This window comes from Rhea pennata, chromosome 1 (genome assembly GCF_028389875.1).
Source record: "Rhea pennata isolate bPtePen1 chromosome 1, bPtePen1.pri, whole genome shotgun sequence".
Lineage (NCBI taxonomy): Eukaryota > Metazoa > Chordata > Aves > Rheiformes > Rheidae > Rhea > Rhea pennata.
The window spans coordinates 32,012,975-32,029,102 of NC_084663.1; the positions used below are offsets into that span (position 1 = coordinate 32,012,975).

Consider the following 16,128-nt stretch of genomic DNA (forward strand, 5'->3'; position numbering starts at 1 on the left):
GTATGGCTGTGGCACCAGGGGGCTCAGATTAGGGGATGGTGGAGCGGAGTGAATGCGATGGTGGGAAGGAAGCAGTGAGCAGGCAGAGGTGAAGGAGCCTCTGTGCAGTAGCTACTTCTTGGTTACCTGAGCCCTTTTCCTCCTTTACATGAGCTGCTCTTTTGAAGTAGAGGTACAGCACTGTCTACTGTAAGCTGCTAAAGGCAAGCCCTATCCTGCTGCATGGGTGTTGGCAGACATGGGTTTATTGTGGCAGCTAAGCTAGCTACTTTCTCCAACCAGCTCCATTAACACAGGCTATAGTGCAGTTTTTTTCCTCCTTCATTGGATAACATCGTGGCTATGTGGCACAGGTCTCTTCCCCAAGCAAAAACCATCTGCACCTGTGAACTCCTCTTTGCCCTGCTACTGCAAACTGGTAATCAAGATAGGAGGTGGGCCCTTCTTACAAGGAGGGTATGAATCCTCATAAAGTAAAGGTAATTTTTAAAGTGAGCCAATTTGTAGTACAGCCCCCAGGAATAGTTGTATGAGCATAACAGCAAGGCAAAGGATATGAGTGTAGAGACAGGTGTCAGCCGTGAGGAACAGGAAACTTCTTAAACTAGTTTAGCAAGCCAGAGATGGTGGAGTGCAATGAAACTGTGTATTTACACTTAGAACTGATGTGGGATTTGCATACCTTCGAGTTCGGCATGCACAGTCTATAAGATGTTAAACTACAATTTGAAGAAAAGGATGATTACACACAGGGGAGGCAAAGGGTAAGTGTGAGGTAGAGAATCAAAGGCTGAGCAGAGGTAGGTGGTTACAAAGGCTAACCTGTCAGATGTTTGGATTTGCAAATTCCTTATCTTGACAAAGAGTATATGGTAGGTCCTTTTGTTTGGACTTAAGATAAACAAAAATATCTGATGCAGTATTGTAAGGCAAAATATTAGTTAAACCAGAGCAGAAGGGGGTAGACGAGCAGTTGTAAGAAGGATATGGAGTTGACTTGGGAGGAAAATCTACAAGTAGTGTTAAAAAGGAAAGCAAAAGGCTGGAGAGAAGTTGCTGCTTGAGTTCCAGAAGGATTTGTCCTTTGCTGATCCTGTTTAATACTTTTATTAGTGACTTTTTCAGAAATACCAGCAAACTTCACCAGCAGATCCTAATGATATGTCTAATGTCGTCTAAAATACTAATGGCTGCAGCAGTGCTGGGATGTTTACCTGGAACCCCAGGGGTGCAAGGAAGGAGGGGAAGGCAGCTAAATCCCGGGGGAAGAAGGGGAAGACAAAGAAAAAGAAATGCTGTGATTAGTCGTGAGTTGGGAACAAACAGTAACCACCATGAAATAAGGAGAAGAGAGCCAGAGATTCAGACCAGACCTGGGACTTCTCTCATTTGTTCCACTGCTCAGAAATTTGCAGTCATAGCTGTTGTAGCCATATAACTGGAACAGAGCTCACGAGGGAAGAGCATTTTGGCAGAGTAGCCTTCATCTACCCACGCTAACTCCTTAACTCCAGATCTACTTGACAGTTGCCTAAATGATATTAATTACTTTAAATTGTACCTTCAGCAAGCAGGATAGAATTCCACACATTCTAAAACATCCAGTAATGTGATGGTTAGATTCTCCTTTAGTGTGAAAGAAGTGATTTCGTACCCTCTTATGCTGAGTTCAGTGCCCTATTTCTAGGCAAGTGGCTTATTTGTTAAGCTGTTGTATGAATATGTGCCACTACTGCCCTCACTCCCTACTGTTTTTGTGTTTCCAAGGAAGGTACAATTCTTATTGCAGTGGCTTCCTTATTTTTTAAGGCAGATGGCACACTAGCCTGGATCTGGAGTGAAAGGAAGGATCCACTGGAGAGAAGTGGCTCCTTAACAATATGGCTTCAATGGCAACTCCAGAAGTGCCTTTAGATTTGTACTTCCAAGCGCACGGTACCCACTTCACTTACCCCGTAGACCACGTGCACCTCCCTCCTATCTGCTGAGAGCCTGGGGCTGCTCCAACCCAAGCGACACAGGGTGAAATGAGGACACTGGCTCTCTTTTGGTACTTGGGCACCTCATGCTCTGACCGCACAGCGGGATGTCGGATGGGACAGCAGCGTTGCTCGTTCTTAGATCACAATGTCACAAGCTGCTCCAGCTAATCCCTCCACCACTCGATAGAGCTGTGCAACGTCCTGAATGCAATGGCTTGCCTGCAGCTAGTTTTCATTGACTGCAGCCAGCTCCAGGGGGTAAACTGGAAATAAAGATTGCATGGCTGAGTACCTGACCTCTTAATTACCTGGGTTTTGTAGTGTTGAGGATTTTGGGGGCACTATTGAGGGGGGAATATGTCTTCTGAATTGGTGTAAGATGATAATACTGGCTACATTAACTCTGTTTTTAGTGAGATTTCTATACTGATGTCCTAACAAATATAATAGAGGGCAATGGTAATTTCCATTAGGTATTTGTTATTGAAAGCACTAGAGGCCACTATGCAAATTTTTTCCCACAAAAATCTGAGAAGCTCCATCAAGGGCAAGTTTGTCTCCTGTGCATGTAAACACTGAATTTTGACAGAATTTGAAATCTGCAGTCCCTTTTCTCAGATGTTTTGCTTGTTGTCTGACATAATATCAATAATTAACTGCCAGGTAGTCACAATGAGAAACAATACTGTGAATATTAACTTTCCTGTTTTATTTTTAAGTTGTCTGCTGAAAAGTTTCCCAAACTATTTCCTGGTGGAATCTCACCTGTTATTTCCCTTCTCTTGGCAAAATACTAATCAAAGAATTTTCCTTATCGTGGGGTCTTGGAGGCAGACATGAAACACAAAGGACAAAATGTTTTATGTCAGGGATGACAAATCGTGCTAAGAGGGTTAGAGACCTGCAGTCAGGTGGTTCACTCTCAGATGTGGAAACTTGCCAGATTTCCCCGGTGGCCTGGCCTTTTTACCATGGATCCGTGTCACTGACTGAGCCCAACAAGTGTCAGGATGAATTCAAATAGCAGAACTGATTGCTGGGAATCATTTATGCCCGTCTGCCTCTCCTCAGGTGGGAAATGCTTGTTTAGATTTTGTCCTGCCATTTTGGACTGGTTTCAGACATCTCTCAATTTATTGGAAGTCTCTGCTTTTCAGCTGCGGTTCTTTTCACCGATAACTCTATGCTATGACATTTTACTGTGTTAGCTTGTAAAGTCAGAATATAATAAAATTTTTAATGATCTTAGCTTTCTTAACGAACATATTGATCAGGAGTAACATGAAAGCTACTCTCAAGTCCTACCTGTTCTGAGTTTTGAAGTAGGAGCTGGTTTGATTTTAAATGCATGGGAAAACTATTCTAAAAATTAGCCTTTCTACATAACCTTTTCTACAACTGAGCCCAGAACAAACTCTGGAATGTGGGATTGCATTTTTGAGTGGTTTTGACTTGATCAAAATTGCAGGGTTTGACTTGATGAAAGTTTTCATTTGGCTTCTATATATTTGTCCAATTCCGGGACTAATTCCACCACCACCACCATTGCCACCATTACCTCCCTCCCCCTCGCTTCTTATTATTTAAAACATACATCGAGAGTCTACAAGCTGTGCCTGCAACATCATATTATGGGTTTTGTGAGCAGAAGTTTATATTATATTTTTGCCACCCAGTTTCCTGCCTCCTGCTGAAGAAAGTTACGGAAGTTAATGTAAATAAACACTAAAAGACAAAACTCGCAATAAGATGGCAAATATGTGATCTTCAGATCTGTTGGCAAGGTCTAATTAAGCAGTCCTGTTGTGAAATGTTACTTTTGAATGTTGCTGATTTAGGTAAAAAGACACCGTTGGTTCAGGGACTTGATTTTTGCAGGACTGAAATACTATGTTTGAAGCTTACTAAAAGCATTTCTGGGTAGTCAGTGGTTATTTGATCATTGTTTCGTAAGCATATATAGAAAGTGTATCTGACTTTATAAAATAACATAGGGTATATAATTTGTATATTGTCAGCAGGCATTTATATGTACTTATCTTTTAATATACAGAATAAAAAATGAAGTGTATTCATCTTTGCCGCTATTTTTTTCTTTTATGAAATGACATGTAAATTTTTAAAAAACAATGCCAAATAGCATTTTGTTCCTAAGAAATAGCAAAGATTAAATTGCCCTTGCCTTGGTACCCCAGAGTGTGCCGTGCTTAAAGAGTTTTCATAGGCCATAAATTTTATTTTCAACATGCCTGTTTTAATTTGTATCCCCTTATAATTTGTTGTCTAAATTCTCAGCACAGATATATAATCATTATTTTTATTGCAGAAATGCCTAGAAGCCCTACTTTGGGCTCTGTAAGTGCTTGAAACTACATATCCAAAAAGACACAGTCTCTGTGCCTAGGCGGTTTTATCTAAATAGATAAAGACAGGAGGTATAAAGTCTTGGTTAAAGTATTTTTTCAGTGTTTTAATTAAAATATTATACATAAGATAATTAAAAGCCTGTAAAATAATCTCATTACATATTGAAGGATAACTCAGTTTCTCAGAACAGAAAGAATTACTTTGTTCCTAATGTTAAAAGGTCTTTTCCGCTCTGTGAGATAAATCACCCCGTCTGATGTCAGTGCACAGCAACGGAGAGCAGAAGGAGCTGCCCGTGTGCGAGCAAGGGCCAGCTTTGTCCCTGGGTATCTGTGGCGAGTCTGCAAAATTGCTCAGGTTCAGTGGTGCTCACAGCTCTGCTTCGCGCAGCGCGTTCCTGGGGTCGGTCCATTACACAGCTTTGGCTGCCAGCTGTGGATATGCTCCCTGCCATATTTTTTGGCCATTTGTTCCTTAACAGCTTTGATGGGCCTTGGAGAGCTGGCCCACAGCTGGAACAGCAGCTCGGGTACAATCTTGTGATACACACAATTGCCTGGAATAAAAGGAAGCTGATTAGTGTTGTGTGAACTTCCTCGGTAATTGGCCTTTGCAGATGTTTGGAGAGCTTGTTGCAGAAGCAAGCCAGCTACTTCGTTGCCTCCTGAATCCGGATTGGAAGTATTTTACACGTAGAATTAGTGCAGGAGAAGGTTCCCTTTACAAATCTTTCAGGTGTTAAGCACTAAAGCCTTACAGAAGTGGCTGCTGCTGCTGACACTGCAGAGACTAAAGCCAAGAAGATAAAGGAAATAAAAAGAGCAAGGGAGAGATAAGGGAGCAAAGCCAGAGAGGCAAATGGAATCAAATAGGGCAGAGGAACAGAAAGGAAATGGTGAGAGTAGGAAGAGATACAGAGAGAGAAAGGAGGGAGACTCTCCAGAAGGAAGAACAGACATGGAAACAATGGGACAGAAATAGTAGCTGTAATTGATGGTAAGCCAGGAAGGAGCTGCAGCTCTTACTAGTGGAAACATGTACACAGCCATAGCACTGTATGAATAAAAACTAGAGTTAAGCTGGCTGTAATATTATCACCTCTTATCATTTTTCCTGCTCAAAAGGAATGTGAAAATTAAAATTTAGAAGTAAACAACCAAAATATTTCCGTGATAGTGCACTGGATCATCACTAGGTAGAAAAATGATACATGCATATATATATTATATATATATATGCATTTATATGTAGTTTCATGTTTGTGCATTTTTGTAACTAAATGTGTACGGGCATGCTATGGTTAATATCGCCTGCTCTCATGCATATTTCATGATGCTAAGATAAATTTGATTGCTAAGCTTTCCTAAGAATTGCTAGGAACTTTTTGGTACAAAAACACCTGATAGAATTTTAAATGGTAGCTAAGATTCCATCAGTTGCTTCATTTTATTAAGTGAATGGTTCCTCAGATTCATATTTTCTTTTTTAAACAAAGAGATTGAAAAAGTTGCCATTTACTGTGTTCTAAAAGTGAGATGAAATGCAACTTCATCATAATCTACTACTGTGTAAGACCCCTTTGCTGAGCCACTGTAAATATGTTTAAGCTCATCAGTAGTATTTTTTAAACATTTTGTCCTGCAAAAGGTTGGAAGGAATTTTTTGCAAGTATTATTATTATACCAGAAAAAATTGCCAGTATGTTTCTTCTGAAATAAAGTCATGAAAATCAATGGAGGACAACAGCGTCAATTAATATGGAGGCAATGTGAGCAAATGAGAAAGACTGAAAGGGACCCCCAAAGTTTTATCCAAACATAGAGGGATCCTTTTTTATTCTTTCAAGATGACAATTAAAACAGGTGTGTTGTATGTTCATTAAAAACAAGCAAACACAGATGTTGGGGAGCAGTCTAAACTTAGTGCCACATGTGCTTAGTCAGAGCAGGACATGTGGTTTGGTTGGATGTGTGGCAATGTCCAGGGACTGGCCAGGGTGTGAGTCTGGAATGAGACTCGACTCAGCACTCTGCTGCTGATGTTGGGTTTAATGTTGCTTTTTTCCCCCATAATCCTGGCACATGGAGCACCCTCTTGGCTGAGATGATGTGCTACTTACTGGGCAGGCTGAAGACATTGTGCTGCCAGTTGCTCTTTGTTGCAACTTTTAAGAGAAACCCCAGTGTGCTGGTGCTTGCTGGTGGACGTGCTGGCAGGAAACGTGCTACTGCGCCGGGCCCTAGGATTGCCCGAGCGCTGGGGGAGCAAACTCCTGGCGCTGGCACCAGAGTTGGGACCAGTGCCATGAGATTCTGGCCAGCTGCTTGTGCTCTTGCTGCCATCTGTCCTGCTCTTGCACAGCTGGAGCAGGCAGGATTTAGTCCTCAGACCGGGGGGGCTCTAGTTCGCTCTGTGCTACCTTAAATTGAATTTAAAAATAAAAAATAAAATCTGCCGTATGCTTAACTGCACTCCTTAAATGGGGAATTTTAATAATGTGCCAACAGCAGCAGTTTGGAGTGCCTTACCGAGGAAAAGGTCACTGTGCCCATAAGTTATCCTAGCATTTGATCAGTGGACTCTTTTCGAAAGACTTTAAGTCTCATTATTCACTGCTTATAAAGTCACTTGAGATATAAAAAGTCTTTTTATAGTAATGAAAGAACTCCCACAATTAGCCAGAAGGCAGCCATCTATCTTTTTAAACTACTCACTTCAGAGGAGACCAGGAGTTTCAGGCGTCTGTACGTGGATGAATTGTTATGACAGTGATAAGTGTAACATTCATGCGGTGATGCCAGCATTTATGGAGTTCATGGAAGCTTGGGAATTTTTTTAAAGGTGAAAGAGAGACATTTATTTTAGTGAAATGTAGAACATGATCTCCTGAAAGGAGAAAAGTGATTACATGTTATTTATGGAGTCCTGAAACCTGATATTCAGTCTCTTTCCTTGTTTTGAGGGAATTGCAGTTGATTAAAGAATGTCATTAATTTGATCTCTTAAAACTTTAATAGCGATCACCTTTTGAAATGCCTTGTTCCTTGATAAAAATACATACCCTGGAAAAGAAGTTAGAGAGTGAGCTTGTGGTACAACAGAGAGACTGTGAAGTTCACAAGAGAGTATGGCATTCAGTTCAGGGTTTTCAAGATAAAAATTATTTGTTCTGAACACACATACTAGCCTTTGATTGTATTTTTTCCCACCATCAAACAGCTGTGATGTGGTAGATCTCATGAGAGATTAATGTCCTATAGGACATTAGATAGGAGAAAAAAAAGTTTGCAATGATTAATGTGATAAATGATAGTCTAATTATATCAAGAAGTAACTTAACGTATTTTATGCATGTCACAGCTAGTTTAGTGTTTATTGCCCTCAAGCAGAATTATAGTATCATCAAAAAAACTGTTTGTCAATATTAAAAGCAATTTACATAGTAAATAGACTCCAGCCCTGTTACATCACCATCTGGGTTAGCTGAGCATTTGGATCCATATTGGGAGGTGCTGGGGAAGGTGGACCTTGCAAGTGTTCAAATTGTCCAGCTGTCACCGGCGATGATGACAAGTGATGGCATTCCCACTGGGATGGAAGCGGCCGGGTTCAGCAAAAGGGCAGCAGGGTGTATTTGAGGAGAAGGCTTCAGGAAAAGAAAAATGGAAGGAAGTGGAATCATGAGAAAAAGGAGACAGCAGGGGAGCAAAGAAGAGTCCGTGGGGAAAGATAAAGGCAGAATGAGAGGAACTGAAAGCCTCAGGGAGAGCAGAGAACAGAGATGAACCAGAAGAGAGGAGGGAAAGCGAGACTAAGAAAACTAGCTGAAGGAGAAAGCAAGAAGGATGTCCATAGCAACATATCTGCTGGGTATACTAAGGAAGTCAGCAAAGGATAATAATGGTTGCTCACAGATTCACATCTATCACAGCACTTATCTCACTATGAAACTAAGCAGTTATTCTTAAATTTAATTTATTGTTTTCATTTCACTCACAAACCAAGAGAATTGCAAAAAATCGTATGTTCTCTTTTTCAAAAAATCAAGTGAAATTTTTCTGAGCTGTTGCTGTATGTTCAACATTGAAGGAGTTGATAGGACTTTGTGAGTTCTGCATTGCTCTAACACACTGTGAAGAGGGGGAATGGGTTGTTCCCTGGTTATATGGACTGCCAAACCTCATGTTAAGAAACACAGGAACTGAGGCTATATTTTGGCCACAGTTTGAAGCTACTAGCTCAATAGTGCTTTTCAACTTGTTGGAGTGGGTAGTTATCCCGGTGATGTGAATGTGGCATTGTGAAATCCAAATGTTTTTCTGAAGAATATTTCAAGACAAGGGCCCAGATCCGCAAAGCAACCTTAAGCATGTGTCTCTTTGTGGATCTCTTGTCCCAGTGTGGATGCTAATGCCTGATTTTCCATACATTGCCAGGGAGGGAGTAAATAAGTGCTCAGAAGCACTCATGGCAAATGGCAAGTATGCATAACCCAGCCAGCTGGGAGCAGCCTTATAAGCATGCACCTAAAACACCATCTTTTTTTCCTCTACAGAATACCTTAAATGCAAGTAGCCATTTAATGAATTTAGGATTCGAAGCCCAAGCCTATCTCCTAAACAGAAGTCCTCTGTGATTCCTTTTTACAATGAACTTGACTTTTCTTTCAAAACATGGTGCATGATTCTGCAGCCAAGTCAAAGTTTTGGGGGACACTTCTTGTAGTGATGTTTTTGTTTTACTTGGAAATGGCTAGTTAGAGAAAAAATCATGGAGAAAGAGATGCTGAAGCAGAGTTTGATGGAGAGGTGAAGTTGATCTGAAGTTGTCTTCAGATCAGTTGAAAGAAGGGTGCCTTTTTATGACAGTTGATATTTAGATAAACAAAATGTCTGAGAAGGTAATCTCTTCCTAGAAGGAAGTTTTACAGAGGGGGAATAAGTGTCTCTATATTTTCCAAATGTTAGCATCCTCTGTTTTGCCTTGCTTAGGTTAAGGTTTAGCACATGCTTTTCAGCCTCAGTAGATTTCTGCCAGATATTGGGAAATGAAAGTGGTACTGGTTACATTTAGGAAACTGTACAAAAGGCTACAGCACTGAGCCTTGCCTGTGTCTATTCAGCACTGTCTAACCAGCTGCCCTAGCTAGTAAACAGAACAAACTTCGGCTGTACAGATAAGGGCAGAGTAATTCACATTACAAACCTTTGGTTCAGCCTGAGGAAGCAGCCAGAGCCTGCGTGTTCAGTCACTCTGGGGCTTTTAGGAGGGAAGACAAGATCTGGTGGTCAGGGCAACAAAGGATCAAATGGGAACAAGCATCATTTAACTCATCTGGCTAAGGAAGAAGAAATGTCGTTAACCAGCGTAATAAAAGTTGTTGCTTTATTGAACTTGCCTGAACCCAGACTGAGATAGTGGTATGGGTAATGGCTGTATTTGCTACCTTTCAAATTGACTTGTTCAAGAAATGCAGCTTAGTACCGAACAGTAACCTGAAAGGTCGTTGTGTCGAATGCCATTTCTTTAGATGAGCTATCACATTTGCTTTAGCGGAAGAGTTGCAGTGCTTCTCCTCAGCACACACGTCACTGGTAGCTCCACACATCTTGTGTTCTGCCTTACTGCAGAGTGTCACAGCAGGCAGGACTCACCGCTGGTAGCTTTTCTAGAATGGCTGAAGGCTTAAGTCTGGGAGGAAGGTGGTATTTTTTGTTCTTTTTCTCTTTCTTGCAGTTCTTCAGGGAGGGCTCAGATCCCTGTCCAAAAGAAGCAGTGGTCAAAGAGGGGACAGTGTTTGGTCATTTTTGCCCGCTTGCAGTCCAAGGATACGCTCCATGGGGTAGTTACCTGGATACATTTAGGCCAAGGGATCAGAGGTGAAAAGACTGCCATGAAGAGAATAGATTTAGCACCTGTCAAATCAGAGACATCTTCTGCATGGATATTGAAATCTTCCAGGACAGTGATCCTTGTGAACTTCATCATCATGTCAGACAACATCTCTGTCATTTCCCTAGAAGCTCTTGTGTCTAGAGGTCTCTGGTTTAACAGGATGTGCCAGTTATTCTTGTCTTTGTCCTTTCTGATTAAGTGTAGTCTTCAAGGATTTTACTTCAGCACAGCAGATCTTAAATCCTAGCTTGCATATGCCAGGTGTTTTCTGAGGACAAGAGATTAAGTTTTGAGTTGTGACAAGCCTTGTGATTGTTGCATTCATGGGACTATGCATCTTTCCCTTTTCCTTTCCCTCTCCCTTTACTTAATATGGAGGAAGTAAAGACTGTGGGGAAGCATGTCAACACGTTTGGCCTTCTTGATCAATATTTCTGGCCAATATTAACAAAAATTTTCAACAGCAGAAAATCATTTGAAGACAAAGGTGTTTCATTTCTCAGTAATAAGCATTTAAATCCTGCCAAAAGTCTTCGTTCAAGGACTGATTTATTATTTTTTTTAAGAACACAAATTGCAAATATAATGTAAAGACAATTTGCCTACATTCTTTATAGTCAATGTTTCATTATTTCCTTCTGTCCTTCTTTCCTTTTCTGTTGTTCACTTCTGCATATGTCAGAATACATCTATATGCGGTGGTGCTGGCATTAGAAATGGCAGTTGGCCAGTGTCAGCTGATATGTGCGTCAAAGACAAAGCCTATTTTCTTGTTTATTTTCCGATGCTGATGCATTTTTGCATGTGGCTGGATTTGGAGCAAGCATCCAAAGGGGATGGCGAGGATCCAGGCAGTGGCCACGAGTCACTCTGGGGGAGATGTTGACAAGTGGCCCAGACTTTGCAGTGTGTCCAAAAGAGGGGGGAAGAGTGTTCATTAAACAGAAGCTTAATCAAATGGGGCAGGAGTATGGTTTACATGAGAAAAGATATATTCTTTACTTAACATTCACAACTTGCTTATGGATTAATTAGCCCATCTGCTACAACAAATGTATTCCGGCGTCTTTGTGTCGACTGTTAAAAGTGACTGATTCCTCTATCCACTTAAAATAGTACCCTAGATTCCACTGAAAGTAACCTTTCTGAGGCAAGGAATTTATTTAATCATCCACTAAGAATCTGTAAGTGGCTTGTTGTAAATAAGTGCTCAACTGTCTATAGCTCCCAGGGTAACTATATGTGAGTGTTAAGATGGGATATAATGCAGGAGGCAAAAAAACCTTAAAGAACCTAAGTGTAGAGAGCTTGTGAACCCATCTGTAGTATTGGCTTTAGGTTTTAAAATACATTCTCCCTTCGCAGTCCCAAGTGGGCAGGACAGCTGCCAGCATACAGTAATTCAGCTATAGATTTTCTTCTGCAAAAGGCAGCATACATAAATTAGATGACCTTTTTGCAGATTGACAAAGTGTGTTGATGAACTTCAAGTGACAATTAAAACATGTATTGAGTGTCCCAAGTGCTTGTGTTTTATAAGAAACCAACATAAAGAATGGAATGCTTTTAAAGTCTTTAAATTAAATATGCATTTAAATGAAAATAGAGGTCAGCCATATGTTGCCAGGATAAATGGAAATGGGTATCCTTCATGATTTTTCACACTCATGTGATTTTTTAAATATTATTATCCTTTTGAAATAGGATTTGGAACAGAATACATGACGTTATTGTAAATGTATGTATATTCCCTCGGAATAAGTGATAAATGTTGACTGATGTGAATAAACAGAGCTTCTGGTTGTCAAAAAAAAAATCTAATAATATATTTTGTAGGGTGCAGTGTTATCCAAACATCTTCTTGCTTTGATGCCGGTCTGTGCAAATCTGATTCAGATCAGTGATAAAATGGTCATCTTTTGCCAAATACCACGACCTGATTCAGCTGGAATACAGAAGGACTGGTTTTTGTACCTGAATAGGAAAAAGAATGTGATACAGTGCTATGTTGTATTTATTCCCAAGCATTTACTTCTAGAAGAAGAACTGTATCTCTTGTAAATACCTTTTTATAAGTATTCAAAGCATTTTAGAAGAAAGAAAATTAATTTTTCTCTAAGTATGTTCCCAGGACCTTAGGATAAGGGTTATTCAGGCCTGCAAAACACTCTTGGTATGAAAACTGCAGAAATGGAAAACTCTGAAAAACTGTTCCCTTGATAGGCTCTGATTCTGAAGCAAGTGGGACTGAAGAATGGGTAGAGGACTCAGGCTTTAAGCTGTATCTCTAATTGCCTCTGTTAGACATGGCTGATTCTGAACATTCTGGCAATGCGGCTGGAGAAGATTTTCAGAAGCTTGCTCCTGTGGGGAGTTTCTTTGATTTTCTTGCAATATAACCTGTTTTTGATTGTTCTGGCCCTTCCCCTTACATATCACAGATATCTTTCCTTGTAACATATTCCCAAGGTTGTGATTTGATAGATGTTAATTTGAATCTTAAGATTTTCTAACCTCAGTCATCAAGGAGACAGTAGATATGTTGCATTAGATATGGTTGACTAAGCTAGTTGCTGTTTGTATTACTTGATCACAGTCAAGGCCATACTGGCTTGGCACTTCTAGGTATCTCAGGGATTCAGCACAGTGAGTTTTGCTCTTTTTTAGACATAGATGTCCAGGTCATTTCTAGCCTGGTCATAAGCTCGTATAGGATCTGAGCTAGCTAGAAGTATCAGTTGACCTTTGCATTAGTGGCTGCACTACAGTGTGGTTATTTCACGTGTCCTTGTGAGTGCACGTGGCCGTGAAGGTACTGTTTCTTCTGTCAAAGGAAAACTGTTTCTACCTTGAACTCAAGCTGGAAATGCATTGAGTTGATATAGACATTTAACTAATGACTAACTCTTTCCTAACCATCCACATGAACAGACAGAACTATGGTTACAAAAGATGCCTCAAATATGACATTTTTAATTACAAATGCTTCTCCTGGCAGACTTAAAAAAGTTACTGTAGGCTGCTGAATGGCTCTTCAGATTTGCTGGTGTTATTCTTGTTTGTATGGTTATCCTTTTTTTGATAGGAAAGGTCCAAGAATTTCTTTAATCAAAGAGTGATGTAGAAAAGCAGTTTTGCTGTCAGCCAGTATTTGCAGACATCAGGGCAAAGTCACTTACGGAGTCCGTCCTGTTTCTTAGGAGGGCTTTGACTTAGTTCCTTAAGCAGAAGTTTTAAGACTGAATTATCCATACAGCAAAGTTAACTTGGGCATGAACTTGGAATACAATCCTGTTTCTGATTTATTCCCAGTATGGAGATTTTCCCTGGTATTCAAGTCAGACTTTGGTACCCTGCAAGTATTCACGTTTCTTAACTGGAAAATCAAGTCGTTCCACCCCACCAGAGGACCATATCAACTGCACCAGTGTCTTACAACCATTTCATGATGTGGAGCTGTCAACAGCAGTCCCATCACTCTGGAAACAGAGTCTGCATCAGGATGACATTTATGTGAAACGATGTTACATATCTCTGTTCAAGGGCTTAGCTACTGACGGCTGTTGCCAAATTAGCCCTTTCGTTTTTTAGTGGGCTGATACTGTGAAAGTTTGCCCCAAACAGGCCTCACTGATACTGAAAGCTGATTTAGCTGTGCTGGGAAGAAATTTTGCCATAGTCTTTTAGTTTTGACAAAATATGCTGCATTTTCAGCGTAATTTTCTTGTTTTGAGGATGATTTTTTCCAAGCTTTACCATCTGAATAGACATTTAGAACCTTATTGTCTGTTAACAACTGTCTACAGTCTTTTAATCTCCTGTTTGTAACAAATAATTTCTTCTGTTTATGTTTGATTTAGATTTCATTTTTCTTAAAAGTAGCTGACTGTGTTAGTCAAATTTTCCTATCTGTAGTCTTAGTGACTGTATAATGGCAATAGCAGATAAGTGACAAAACATTTAAAATTGGCCTTGTTTCTGTTCAGATATCCCAGATGTATATATTGACATCTGCATTAATAATATTGTGCCAGAAATCTTTTATCACAATTGTATGCCACAGAAAATGTTGACAGTGGAAATAAATGGCACCTCTCTTTTTTTTTTGTATGTGTTTTACAAGGTGAATAAATTTGAGAGAGGTAATTTTAAATGTCCTTTTTAAATTATGTACTCTATTCACTATGTTCAAATTCCATTGGGACAGTTATGGAAGAGTTCAAAACATTTCTATTTTCTACCAAAAATTGAAGAAGTTGGTTCTCCTCCCAGCCTTATGTCCCCTCTTGCATGAATACCACAATAACGTCAGTGTCAGCATGTGGTTTGATGTACTACACAAACAATTAACCCCCTATATTTTACACCTGTATCGTTATGCTGCCTATTCTTAGTATATTTTTCTGTTTTACTTTAGGTCAATGGGAAAGATCTCTCCAAGGCCACTCACGAAGAGGCGGTGGAAGCTTTTCGTAATGCTAAGGAGCCAATTGTAGTTCAGGTTTTACGACGAGCCCCAGTCAGCAAAGCTCATGGTAGCTCTCAGGATGTTCGGCTTGTGGATGCTAGCACGCAGACTGACATCACGTTCGAGCACATCATGGCCCTGGCAAAACTAAGGCCTTCCACACCTCCAGTACCTGATATCTGCCCTTTTCTACTTTCAGAGAGGTATAGCTTGTCTTTTTTTGTTGTTTTCCTATGTAACCGAGGGATTACAGTGCTTATCGAATTCTCTTGAAAAAGTCTGAGGAACGCTTTAAATAAATTATAAAAGTCAGTGATAAATGTTGTCCCATTCAGGTGTCAGTGAAGTTTTTCCTAAAGTCTGCTAATGGATCAGAGCTACAAGAAGGAATCTTGGCTTTGCTTACTTTGTGCTGTGTGCTTGTTCATCCAGAGCTAAGCCCAGGTCCAGAAGAAAACCACTTCTGTCAAAGATGCTAAAAGACTTCCAGATAGCTAGAAAGAGCAGTATGGCTGCTTTCCATTATTGAGAATTTCTTACATAAATCACGGAAGCAAATTAAATAAAGGTCCTGTTATCTAACGTGAAACATTCCCAAAAATACAGAGATCAAAAATAGTACTCCATATAAATGGTAAACACTTTGAATGAAATTTACCATCAGCTGAATTAATATTCTCTGAAACTGAATTGAATATAAATATCAGCATGGAGTCTTTACATAAAAATAGATACTAGTCCTCTTCCTTTTTGGACTCCATCCCATGAGTAACCACCTCTGTTGGCTGACCCTCCACTTGGAGCTAGGAAAGCTATGATAGCCATAGAGCTTTCCCACTGATTTCCCTGCGTGCTGCCCATCTCTGCAAAATCGATGCTGGCAGAGTACAAACCTCTTTTCACTTTGCTGTAGTTCCGTTTTTAGAAGTTCCCAGGTAAACTGGGTGGATAATCACAGGCAGAGAACATGGCCAAAGGCTGGATAGAGCCTAGCACTTACTGTTGTGAAGCTTGAAGCACAATATGTGCTCATAAGTCTCATACCTTTGCTTGAGGTGAAGGTACACTGGGTGCTGCATGTTTGGTATCCAGGTAGTCTGAGGATCCAAGATCAGCCTTGTACCTAATACTATACCTAAGTGCATATAGTGAAGACCTCATTCTTTGCCCAAATCCCGTGCTACCATGCAGTTTACTGACCTTGTAAAGTGTGCAGTTCCTCAAATGCACTTTGCCACCTGGTTGTCACTTTAACAGAAGAGGATAATGCAAGTTGCTTTACATGAGTTCTTAAACAATTTGTGAGCCAGGGGTGGGGGGTGGGGGGTTGTAATAAGGAAGTTCGAGTGTTAATAACAAGATAATTGGTGGTTTGCCCTAGGCCATGATACAAGACTTGAATCTGGAGTTAGATGT

At 40.3% G+C, this 16,128-nt stretch overlaps 1 protein-coding gene across 1 annotated transcript in view; it reads left to right on the top strand.

Moving 5' to 3' along the window:
- Positions 1-16,128, top strand: part of PDZRN4 (PDZ domain containing ring finger 4) — a 251,259-nt gene that overhangs the window by 195,018 nt on the left and 40,113 nt on the right. The window contains exon 4 of the mRNA XM_062567416.1: positions 14,662-14,915. Coding sequence (XP_062423400.1) covers positions 14,662-14,915 — 254 coding nt within the window. The remainder of the gene's footprint in view (positions 1-14,661; positions 14,916-16,128) is intronic.